Source organism: Oncorhynchus keta, chromosome 36, assembly GCF_023373465.1.
Source record: "Oncorhynchus keta strain PuntledgeMale-10-30-2019 chromosome 36, Oket_V2, whole genome shotgun sequence".
Classification (NCBI taxonomy): Eukaryota; Metazoa; Chordata; class Actinopteri; order Salmoniformes; family Salmonidae; genus Oncorhynchus; species Oncorhynchus keta.
In genome coordinates, this window is record NC_068456.1 from 12,467,686 (window position 1) to 12,481,084 (window position 13,399).

A 13,399-nucleotide genomic window follows, 5' to 3' on the forward strand; every position below is an offset into this window, starting at 1 on the left:
TCAGCTCGTCACCAAAAACACTCAAACTTTTACAGATGCACTATCAAGAGCATCCTGTCGGGCTGTATCACCCGCCTGGTACGACAACTGCCTCCCCCACAACCGTAAGGCTCTCCAGAGCCTATTAGAGGGCAGTGAGGTCTGCACAACGCATCACCGGGGACACTGCCTGTTCACCCCGCTATCACCCAGAAGGCAAGGTCAGTACAGGTGCATCAAAGCGGACACAGAGACTGAAAAACAGCTTCTATCTCAAGGCCATTAAAATGTTAAACAGCCATCACTAACATTGAGTGGCTGTTACCAACATACTGACTCAACTCTAGCCACTTTAATAATGGAACATTTGATGTAATAAATGTATCACTAGCCACTTTAAACAATGCTACATTATAGAATGTTTACATACGCTACATTACTCATCTCATATGTATATACTGTACTCTATACCATCTACTGCATCTTGCCTATGCCGTTCGGCCATCACTCATTCATATATTTTTATGTACATATATTGTTATTAATTCCTTTACACTTGTGTGTATATAAGGTAGTTGTGAAATTGTTAGGTTAGATTACTTGTTAGATATTACTGCATGGTCGGAACTAGAAGCACAAGCATTTCGCTACATTAACATCTGCTAATCATGTGTATATGTGACAAATAAAATTGGATTTCATTTCATTTAAAGGGTTTAAACACGGTTTCCCATTCTTGTTCAATGAACCATAAACAATTAATGAACATGCACCTGTGGAACAGTCGTTAAGACACTAACAGCTTACAGACGGTAGGCAATTAAGGTCACAGTTAAGAAAACTTAGGACACTAAAGAGGCCTTTTTACAGACTCTGAAGAACACCAAAAGAAAGATGCCCAGGGTTACTGCTCATCTGCGTGAATGTGCCTTAGGCATGCTGCAAGGAGGCATGAGGACTGCAGATGTGACCAGGGCAATAAATTGCAGTATCCGTACTGTGAAACGCCTAAGACAGCGCTACAGGGAGACAGGACGGACAGCTGATCGTCCTCGCAGTGGCAGACCACGTGTAACACCAGCACAGGATTGGTACATCTGAACATCACACCTGCAGGATGGCACCAACTACCCGAGTTACACCAGGAACACACAATCCCTCCATCAGTGCTCAGACTGTCTGCAATAGGCCGAGAGAAACTGGACTGAGGGCTTGTAGGCCTGTTGTAAGACAGGTCCTCACTAGACATCACCGGCAACAACGTCACCTATGGGCGCAAACCCACCGTCGCTAGACCAGACAGGACTGGCAAAAAGTGCTCTGCACTGACGAGTCGCGGTTTTGCCTCACCAGGGGTGACACCATTCTGTATACTTCTGGCCTTTCTTTGGACACTGTTAACAAACCTCTAAAACGAGCTTCAATGCCATATAACACTACTTCCGTGGCCTCCAACTGCTCTTAAAAAACACTAGTAAAACTAAATGCATGCTCTTTAACCGATTGCCGCCCACCCGACTAGCATCACTACTCTGGACGGTTCTGACTTAGAATATGTGGACAACTACAAATACCTAGGTGTCTGGCTAGACTGTAAACTCTCCTTCCAAACTCATAAAGCATCTCCAATCCAAAATTAAATCTAGAATCGGCTTTCTATTTCGCAACAAAGCCTCCTTCACTCATGCTGCCAAACATACCCTCGTAAATACTGACTATCCTGCCGATCCTTGACTTTGGCGATGTCATTTACAAAATAGCCTCCAACACTCGACTCAGCAAATTTGATGCAGTCTATCAGTGCCATCCGTTTTGTCACCATATACTCCTCACCATTGCGACCTGTATGCTCTCGTTGGCTGGTCCTCGCTACACATTCGTCGCCAAACCCACTGGCTCCAGGTCATCTATAAGTCTTTGCTAGGTAAAGCCCCCTTATCTCAGCTCACTGGTCACCATAGCAGCACCCATCCGTAGCATGCGCTCCAGCAAGTATATTTCACTGGTCACCCCCAAAGCCTATTCCTCGTTTGGCCGCCTTTCCTTCCAGTTCTCTGCTGCCAATGACTGGAACGAATTGCAAAAATCACAAAAATCACCTCATTAACTTCAAGCATCTGCTGTCAGAGCAGCTTACCGATCGCTGTAGCTGTACACAGCCCATCTGTAAATAGCCCATCCAACCAACTACCAACCTTATCCACATGTTTTTTTTCTGCTCTTTTGCACACCATTATTTCTACTTGCACATCTGTACATCGATCACTCCAGCGTTAATTGCTAAATTGTAATTACGTCGCCACTATGGCCTATTTATTGCCTTACCTCTTTACTTCATTTGCACACACTATATACAGATTTTCTATTGTGTTATTGACTGTACATGTGTTTATCCCATGTGTAACGCCATGTTGTTTTTGTCGCACTGCTTTGCTTTATCTTGGTCAGGTCGCAGTTGTAAATGAGAACTTGTTCTCAACTGGCCTACCTGGTTAAATAAAGGTGAAATAAAAAATAAAATGGTCAGATTCACGTTTATCGTCGAAGGAATGAGCGTTACACCGAGGCCTGTACTCTGGATCGGGATCGATTTGGAGGTGGAGGGGCCGTCATGGTCTGGGGCGGTGTGTCACAGCATCATCGGACTGAGCTTGTTGTCATTGCAGGCAATCTCAATGCTGTGTGTTACAGGGAACACGTCCTCCTCCCTCATTTCGTACCCTTCCTGCAGGCTCATCCTGACATTACCCTCCAGCATGACAATGCCACCAGCCATACTGCTCGTTCTGTGCATGATTTCTTGCAGGACAGGAATGTCAGTGTTCTGCTATGGCCAGCGAAGAGCCCGGATCTCAATCCCATTGAGCACGTCTGGGACCTGTTGGATCGGAGGGTGAGGGCTAGGGCCACTCCCCCCAGAAATGTCTGGGAACTTGCAGGTGCCTTGGTGGAAGAGTAGGGTAACATCTCACAGCAAGAACTGGCAAATCTGGTGCAGTCCATGAGGAGGAGATGCACTGCAGTACTTAATGCAGTTGGTGGCCACACCAGATAACGACTTACTTTTGATTTTGATCCCTCCTTTATTCAGTGACACATTATTCAATTTCTGTTAGTCACATGTCTGTGGAACTTGTTCAGTTTGTGTCGCAGTTGTTGAATCGTGTTATGTTCATACAAATATTTACACATAATAGGTTAACTGAAAATAAAAAAAAGCAGAAGTTTATTTTTTTTTGCTGAATTTACACACACACACACACACACACACACACACACACACACCCTCTAAAGGAGGACAACATAATAGGAATTGGATTTGACTAGTAACACTGTACTATATTCTCATTTAAATCACCTGTTGTGAAGTGTTATTCAAATCACCAAAAGGAGGTCAAGCACTGACATTTTCTCAGCAGACATAGTATAAAATAAATGACTCGGAACCCAGGCCAAAGCACTGTTCAAATTGTTCAGTTAGTTGAATTCAGAGCAGAAAGGCACTTGCATTCAGAGGATGGAAATAGCCAACACTTGTGAACTGTGGATTAAATTCAAAACTCGACCTTCGAGCGGGTGAATGGGAAAATAAGTTAAATGTTAATGCCCCTTGTCAGTCTTTGTAAGTGGTTAAATACCCTACAAGCAAGAGTCTTAGCTGAGGCTTTACTGAAACAGCACGTGTGCCCAAGGTTACAGGCAAACAACAAGGGAAGGGAGCTATGTTTTCAGATGAACATAAAACATTTCAAACTCTCGTGAGGCCGGAATATTGAAACATCAAAATATATGTTCTGCTACATAAGGAATATTACAGGCATAAAAGAGATGAGAAGGTCTGTCTCACCACAGAAAGCTTCACACTAAGCTTCTAAGAATTAAGTTGAGGCATTTCCAGAAGGCCACATTATCCTGCCTTTCACCGAGAACACAAGGGGACATTAGAGAGATCATCAATTGGCCAACACCTCCTGAGATGTTTAGGAGCCAAGGTGTGGTAGTCCAAACGACTTCCTTTTGAAATAGTGTTACTATTGCTGGGTGATTCTGTGCTAGTTATCAACATATGTGCAGGGGTTAAAGCAACAACAAACAAAACAAACAAAAAAATTGCATGACTGAAACTTAAGTCTATCTCAGATCGATTGTCTGCGGCAAAGTTAACTTTCTTACATGAAAGGGGAGGTTATGATCATCATTATTTTACAGATCGAGGATAATTTTGTACATGTATTAAACAGAGTTTGACCAATTCCAGTCCCCTTGCTTAGGGGGTCCTAAACCATGCTTCAAACTCGTAAAACTGCATTTGTAAAACGATGTCACGTGCAATTATTTTTTAAAGAGTAGAGAAATAAACATGGTAGCAATGTAAAACTGGTATCCAAAACTGCTTTCAAAAGTGTTTTCCCACAAATGCATTAAGAATTGTTGTGCATTGACTGCTTGTCAAAATGCGTTTCCTTCAGGTAGCCTAGTGGTTAGTGTTGGGCCAATAACCGAAAGGTTTCTAGATGAAATCCCCGAGCTGACAAGGTGAAAATCTGTCGTTCTGCCCCTGCTGAACAAGGCAGTTAACCCACTGTTCCTAGGCCATCATTGTAAATAAGAATTTGTTCTTAACTGACTTGCCTAGTTAAAAAAAGGTTCAAAAACATATTTAAAAAATAAATGCCATGTAATTAAAAAAATAACATGGCATTTCTTTGGGAATATATTCGTAGAACAGACATGCTTTGGTCTGTGTTCGGCTAGGTCATCTCCATAGCCTAATAAATTACCTTTTGGGGTTTGACTGGTCTGGGGGTTGATCACTTACAAATCTCATGGTCTTGACTCAGAGTTGCCATATATATATATATATATAGCTAGCTAGCAGTGCTGTCTGTTCATATTCAAATAATGCTTTATGGGCTTTATGGTTTTATCTGTTGGGAAGAATTACAACAAGTACTGCATGCTGTGTCCAGAGATCGCAGAGGCTCAGGGACTGTTATTAACCACTGCCAAAATTGTGGCTTTTCACAGGCTGTTCAGCAGCCGTTGCATCACCAAGGTGGGCGCCTTATGTTTCGGCAATGGAGGACCAGTACCTATGGAGGAGCGGGTCCTATGGAGGAGCGGGTCCTATGGAGGAGCGGGTCCTATGGAGGAGCGGGTCCTATGGAGGAACTGGCCGTCGGAGAAGCAGATGTGGTGCACTAATCAAGCATTCCGGGCCTGTTAGACAGATCGTCTTTGTTTCTCTCTGACTGTATCATCGATGCCCCCTCCGCTAAAGCTTCGCTGCCTTCCCAATCCAAACTCATCCAAAGCCAAATAGAGGCATTCAATCTCCATCTCTACCATGTCAATTTAAATCGTTTTTTTTTATGAGTTTTCAGATTACAAGTTAAATCAATAATTATTAGGAATTATTATATTTAAGATGTCCTTGACTGACATACCAAGAAGTGATGCATTTTATTAGAAAAATTCCACACGCATGAAGGCACAATCAGGAATTGGGGTGTGTGGTTCAATGGAACACATTCTATCAAAATAGTTCTATGAAGAATACTCTAGTTGACTGTAAGAATTATAATAGGGGTTATTGCTTAAGGAAGGTTATTCTTCCACTATTGAGGACCAATATAATAGAAGGTAGCACTGAAGATTTGGATGGTGGTAGTGTAGACACTATATGGAGGACCATAATCTTTACAGAATATACCCATCTGTTAACCTGCATAGGTCTATTAACAATACTGTTTGGTCATACAAATGAGGCCATGTAACATCTTTCAGGTTGAAAAACTTGATGCAGATACCTAGGTCATTTCCACCCCCCATGTATTTCCTTGGTGTGGAAAGCACATGTCCCACCTCAGATTATTCCTCACCTCATTTACTGTGTCAAGGTCAGGTCACTGTGTCGAGGTGTTCAATACCACATCCATGTATGCCGTACTGACTACACTAACTGGCACATTGAATTTGCGACCCATAATCAAAAGAAAAGTTATCACTCTCAAGTATATACAGAATTAAGGTGAAAGTCTGACACTAAAAAGTAATATGTTTTTTTTCTTTCAAGAGTAAACAGCAGACTTCCTTGAGTTAGTTTGGTTGCCCACCTCTCTCAGAGCTTCAGCATAGGAGCTCATGTCAGTCAGGATGACCAGGACATGCTTCTCACACTGGTAGGCCAGGTACTCAGCTGAGGTCAGAGCCAGGCGAGGGGTGATGATGCGCTCAATACTGAGAAAGGAAAGACAAAGGAAGGAATTAAAAGGTTTCCAACGTTAACATAAAAAAGGTAGGGAAAGACAAGACTAATAATACTCTGTTGAAAAGGTGAAAATGACAGGCTTGCCTTTATACAGCAATATTTTAGACACCTTACTGCCCTGAATTCCTGATTCCTTAGATGTACCATGAAAGCATTACTTATAGGAGGGAGCTAGTGCACAGAGCTTATGCACATAAACTCACGTGGGGTCGTTGGCTAGGTTCAAGAACAGGCAAACATTGTCCATGGATCCATTCTCCTCAAAGTCTGACTTGAAGAAGCGAGCAGTTTCCATGTTCACCTGAAAAGATAGGTTAGGGGGAAAAAGGTAGGTTCGTGATTACATACCAAGTTGATAGTAGAAGGCCTTGAACATTCTTCAACAAAGCAGGAATATACTGTATAAGAGTCGCCCACGGACAAGAAAAAAAAAAACACACACCTATATCAGAAAAATGAGTGTCAGTCTGCAATTATCACAAGAAATGAAGGCAAATTCTTCCTAAACAGTATACAAAGAGCAATGTACTGCAAATAATGTTGCAGCTTACTGGATCAGTTGCTTTCTACTCAGGTTAATTTTACATGTTCTGATCGTACCCAGATCTATTTTTATTCGGGAAGGGGGGGCAAAAAATCAGACTTGGTGAGAAAGTGCCTTAACACTTAACCATGTTTTCATGAAAGATGGGATATAAAAAAATTCAAAATAATAACTTTGAGGATATATTATTTTATAGACCAAAGTATGAGCTATGTAAATGTAAAGGAACACCAGCCTAATTAAAACCTTATTTCATAAAATGCACCTAACTGGATTTCTGGCAACTCCAGACACCACTTGAGTAAATCTGATTAAAAAGATGTCAGGCTATTCCATTAAAACAACTAGAGACTACTCGCGCTTTGTAACCAAAATAAATTTTACATTTGGCTTCAGAGTAGATGACATCACCCCAGTATTCCTACCATCAGGGCAAGACGGGAAAAGCAACATTCAAGCAGCCGGTCGCAGCCGATTCTGACCGGTTTGTTTATAGCTGCGCCCATTCTCGGTGGTTGAGAAGAATTACCTCGTGAAAGTGCTCGAGCCACATTATGAACCTCACCCTCTCGCATCCATTTCAGTAAACAAGTAGTACCCGCTCTATTTAAGCAAGCTAAAGCTGAAGTTGTCAATTAATTGGCCAATGCATCCCGTGTTGTGATTTGCCATTCCACTGCCAAAGAACAGCAGAGCACCCTTTAATGGTTCAAACAGCCGGCCGCCGTCTTACCAGTGCTTACAGTGCCTTGCGAAAGTATTCGGCCCCCTTGAACTTTGCGACCTTTTGCCACATTTCAGGCTTCAAACATAAAGATATAAAACTGTATTTTTTTGTGAAGAATCAACAAGTGGGACACAATCATGAAGTGGAACGACATTTATTGGATATTTCAAACTTTTTGAACAAATCAAAAACTGAAAAATTGGGCGTGCAAAATTATTCAGCCCCCTTAAGTTAATACTTTGTAGCGCCACCTTTTGCTGCGATTACAGCTGTAAGTCGCTTGGGGTATGTCTATCAGTTTTGCACATCGAGAGACTGACATTTTTTCCCATTCCTCCTTGCAAAACAGCTCGAGCTCAGTGAGGTTGGATGGAGAGCATTTGTGAACAGCAGTTTTCAGTTCTTTCCACAGATTCTCGATTGGATTCAGGTCTGGACTTTGACTTGGCCATTCTAACACCTGGATATGTTTATTTTTGAACAATTCCATTGTAGATTTTGCTTTATGTTTTGGATCATTGTCTTGTTGGAAGACAAATCTCCGTCCCAGTCTCAGGTCTTTTGCAGACTCCATCAGGTTTTCTTCCAGAATGGTCCTGTATTTGGCTCCATCCATCTTCCCATCAATTTTAACCATCTTCCCTGTCCCTGCTGAAGAAAAGCAGGCCCAAACCATGATGCTGCCACCGCCATGTTTGACAGTGGGGATGGTGTGTTCAGAGTGATGAGCTGTGTTGCTTTTATGCCAAACATAACGTTTTGCATTGTTGCCAAAAAGTTCAATTTTGGTTTCATCTGACCAGAGCACCTTCTTCCACATGTTTGGTGTGTCTCCCAGGTGGCTTGTGGCAAACTTTAAACGACACTTTTTATGGATATCTTCAAGAAATGGCTTTCTTGCCACTCTTCCATAAAGGCCAGATTTGTGCAATATACGACTGATTGTTGTCCTATGGACAGTGTCCCACCTCAGCTGTAGATCTCTGCAGTTCATCCAGAGTGATCATGGGCCTCTTGGCTGCATCTCTGATCAGTCTTCTCCTTGTATGAGCTGAAAGTTTAGAGGGACGGCCAGGTCTTGGTAGATTTGCAGTGGTCTGATACTCCTTCCATTTCAATATTATCGCTTGCACAGTGCTCCTTGGGATGTTTAAAGCTTGGGAAATCTTTTTGTATCCAAATCCGGCTTTAAACTTCTTCACAACAGTATCTCGGGCCTGCCTGGTGTGTTCCTTGTTCTTCATGATGCTCGCAGCGCTTTTAACGGACCTCTGAGACTATCACAGTGCAGGTGCATTTATGCGGAGACTTGATTACACACAGGTGGATTGTATTTATCATCATTAGTCATTTAGGTCAACATTGGATCATTCATAGATCCTCACTGAACTTCTGGAGAGAGTTTGCTGCACTGAAAGTAAAGGGGCTGAATAATTTTGCCCAATTTTTCAGTTTTTGATTTGTTAAAAAAGTTAATATCCAATAAATGTCGTTCCACTTCATGATTGTGTCCCACTTGTTGTTGATTCTTCACAAAAAAACACAGTTTTATATCTTTATGTTAAAAGCCTGAAATGTGGCAAAAGGTTGCAAAGTTCAAGGGGGCCGAATACTTTCGCAAGGCACTGTAGCAAACCTTAAGGGAAAAAATGATGGTTGACCAAATACAATGTTATTTTACAGAAAACAAAATTGGCAATGGACTTTCAGCATGCTTACAGGGTAGGGAACTCAACATGCTCGGCACCGACACAAATGACCGATGGTTGGCTGAAAGAAATTGATAATACGATTGTGGGAGCGGTTTTGTTAGACTTCAGTGCAGCTTTTGACATCATTGATGAAAAAATTGAGGTGTTATGGATTTACATCCTCTGCCTTATGGATTGAGTGCAACTTATCTAACAGAACACAGAGGGTTTTCTATAATGGAAGTCTCCAATGCCAATTCGGTTGAGTGTGGTGTACCGGAGTTCTTGAGCCAATTACCGTTTTCTGTTTTTACTAATGACCTTCAATAAAAGCCTGTGTCGATGTAAGCTGACGACTCAACAGTATACATGTCGGCTTCGACAGTAAAATAACTTTCACCTTTAACATAGCACTCCAGTCAGTTTTAGAATGGGTGACTGGTGCTAAATAGGCTGGTGCTAAATATATCAAAGCATAATTTTGGGACAAATCACTTGCTCAACGCTAAACCTCATCTTGATCTATTATTGAATAATATGGCGATTGAGCAAGTTCAGACAACTAAGCTGCTGGGTGTAATCCTAGATAGTAAGCTGTCATTGTCAAAACATATAGACTCCATGGTTGCTAAAAAGGGAAAGGTCTGTCCGTGATAAGGCGTTGCTCTGCTTTCTTGACATCTCAATCAACCAGGCAAGTCCTACAGGCCCTAGTTTTGACCAACCTGGACCAGGTGGGTGATCACGTGCAGGGAAAAAAAGACCCAGGAAAATTGGAGTTGGTCCAGAACAGAGCAGCACGTACTGCACAAGGAGGGAGAATGTCAATTTCTTCGGGCTCAAAGTTGAGGAGAGGCTGACTACATCACTATTGGCCTTTGTGCAAGTTGTTGAAGGTACTGAACTGTCTGTTCAAGTTCGGACACTCATCGGTATCACACAAAACATGCAACCAGAGGTCTCTCACAGTCCCCAGGTACAGAACAGAGGCTGGAAAATGCACAGTATTAAAATAGAGCCATGACTACATGGTACTCTGCCACCCCAGGTAACTCAAGTAAGCAAAAAAAATACAAATAAATAAAATTACGCAAAAACGTACAGCATGACGGGGACTGTGATGAGACATTTTTATATATATATATATGTTGTATTGTATTATGTATTGCAGGGGTAGGCTACCCCTTCCTGGTGTGCTGCAGGTAATGTAGGATTTTGATCCAACAAGGCACCACACCTGACCAACTGAGCTAATTGATCAGTTCAGTGATTGGCTCCATTCAACATCTGGTCTTCCAGGTCGGTTAAATCAAAAACATGAAGTGCCTGCGGCCCTCCAGGACCAGGGTTGCCTACCACTGATGTATTGTATTGTTGTGTTCTGTATATTATGTAATCTATTTATTATATGTTTTGTTTTCTGTTACGACCCAAGGAAGAGTAGCCGCTGTGTTGGCAGCAGCTAATTGGGGATCCTAATAAAAGGCTAAAATACTACAGATGGATGGACCTCCAGGGCTAATTAACAGTGAAGTACCGTGCTACAGACATGCCCTCTTTATGAGAGTCACACAAGCTTGCATACATTTCTCTTTGTAAGAAAACATAGCATTGGTCTATACCAGAGGTTCCCTAACTTTTGGCCCGTAACCCCATTTTGACAGTACTTTCGAAAGCATTTCAATCTCAAAGAAGTTGAGGTGACAAATGCATCAAAGGTAATATTTTGGTATGATCTTCTGTGTAGAAAATAACAATTGACAGTGTGCTTTCACCCCCAGTCTGATTATGTGCCTGATCTTGTCCACTCTGTTCTAATGAGTCCTGTGCAGCTTGTGGGCATTGTAGAGACAGTGTTCCTGACATTAATCTTTCAGGGATATTTTGTAGCTTAAAAACGGTTCAAAAGATAGAGCCACATTTGTAGGAAGAAAACGCTTTGTTTATTACTGACGTCACCCCGGTTCTATGAAACAAGCACAATTTCTCGCCAGAGTTTCTCTCATGACTCCAGGTTTAAATCAGACCAGCCCAAATGGGGTCAGGGACTCAGTGGCTTGTACAATGTCTGAGCCATGTTTACATATTGATTTTACACATATTTCACTTTATTTTAGTGTTGTTGATGAGTAATTGTGTAATTTAAGAATTCATTGTGTTAATCCTGATTGTGCTGTCCAACATATGACTCAGGAATAAACACTTCTTTTTTTTTAACCAAAATTAAACTACAGTAACTGTTGGAATTTCATTTCATGGACAAACTGCATATTTGTCTTCTTTATTCAAGTGCTACAACATACTACGTAGCAATTTTGGTTTTCCTCAGTTGCTTTGACTAAATCGGAATTAAAATGAACATATTTTAACCAAAATTAATACTCTATATTTTTTCTATATGGGAGATAGTGTTGACAGGTTTTGGTTGTGACCATGGTGATATCAAAATGTTTGTTTTTTAAAGTATAAAAAGTAGAGAACTATTCAGACCATAAGTGGTCTTGTTGCGCTCCACGTAATCAGGAGATGAAGGTGTTCCCATAGTATAGCTGACCCTGCTCATTTTTTACTCATAGAGGATTTGACAAAACTCAGAGTTGACCAAAACTCCAGAGATAAATATTCCTTAAAGTCATGGGATCCTTTGTCAGTTAATACAGAATTTTTCTAACTTTTTGGGAGTTTGAAATGGTGATCCTTTGCTCCGGACAAGGACAATTCCTGGCACAGAGCCGACATTGAACTAAATAATACAAACTAATATTTAGTAAACAAAAACCTATTTCCCCTTATAAAGTTCCCCTAAAAGTAATTTTAATATCAAATTATTAAACAAAATACATAAAAAAAAAAAAAGTTGTTTCCCTGTCGGACAAGGATTGTCCCAACCTTCAAGAATCCCGAAATATGAGCACATTTGATGCCTTTCACACGAAATATCGTCCTGCTGCAACCCATCAATTATTTAGTCGGAACTAGGGTTGACCGATATTTGGGGAGACCTCTACCAGCTCCTACTCCAAATATTGCGAAATTCGATAGAATCGTTTTGCGGCATTAATTACTGAATAATTCCAGACTGTGCCATTTATATGCTTATTTATGCTATTAGTCTCATTCTCATTAATGGCAAAATAATACAGCTTAGTAAATGAATTTAGACTTCATTTTCAACATATTGATAGAGCATTAACTGATACAACTGCATAGTTTAGATTTCAAGTTCAAATAGAGTAAAGTCTTGCATATCATGATATATCATAAATGCCAAATATTCAAGTGAATCATATCGGCCCAACCCTACTCGGAACAGGTTTGATTGCGGAGTTCTCACAAATGCGAAAATAGACTGTTGACCAAAAGAAAGTGTTCTCTGGGATACACGTTCTGCCACTGACAGGCTGTGCACGGCCACTGACAGGTTTGGTTGTGTAAATTCATGATTTAATACATTTCTCTTTCTTTGTACGTTTGCAATGCATCAGCGCAACAATTCCATCAATCTAGCACCACTAGCCAATGCGATCACACCAGAATCATACACTCTCGCCATTCAAACTTTGCTGCCAGCTCATTGCCAACTACTGCTGCGGTCATTCTCAGTGGCAATATGTTGTTCAAAGTGGCTAGAGAGGACGCTGTAATGAGAGCGCAATAATATTGTAGCACTACAGTATACTGGCTAAGCTACTGAAAATATTATAACATGATTAAATCATGAAAGGAGGTTGGCTACGTTTGCTTCAGTTCCATCACATTGAAATAGAGAGGAATCGCAAAAATGTCACCGGTAGTTACTACTCGCAGGGGTTGATCCTCATGACACTCGACTACATTTTTGTTATGCTCATTTCAGTAATAGATTTGTTGCCTTTTGAGAAATGTAACTTGATCATTTGATTTAATTTCACAAAAATGTTACCTTCATTCACAAAGAGCATGTTTTACATCAAACACATTTTCACATCTCAAGAGGTTAAATAAATAAAACAACTAGAGTAGGTTCCTATTAAAAAGTGTTCGGTGCAGGGAGCGACAGTTAAAACATTTTTAGCCTCTCCATTTCAGCGTGAGGCGTTAAGCTCAACCTAGTTTCACCACAAAACAGCAAAAAATGGCCAAAAATAATAGAATCAGCTCACCTGCTTTTACACCATCTAATGTACTGTATGCGAACAATTTGTACT

At 41.1% G+C, this 13,399-nt stretch overlaps 1 protein-coding gene across 1 annotated transcript in view; it reads right to left on the bottom strand.

Annotated features, from left to right (window-relative positions):
- The window catches only part of atp6v1ba (ATPase, H+ transporting, lysosomal, V1 subunit B, member a), a 44,987-nt gene that overhangs the window by 5,809 nt on the left and 25,779 nt on the right, over positions 1-13,399 (bottom strand). Inside the window, exons 8-9 of the mRNA XM_035754206.2 lie at positions 6,454-6,551; positions 6,096-6,219 (exon numbers count right to left, since the gene is read on the bottom strand). Of these exons, the coding sequence (XP_035610099.1) occupies positions 6,096-6,219; positions 6,454-6,551 (222 nt within the window). The remainder of the gene's footprint in view (positions 1-6,095; positions 6,220-6,453; positions 6,552-13,399) is intronic.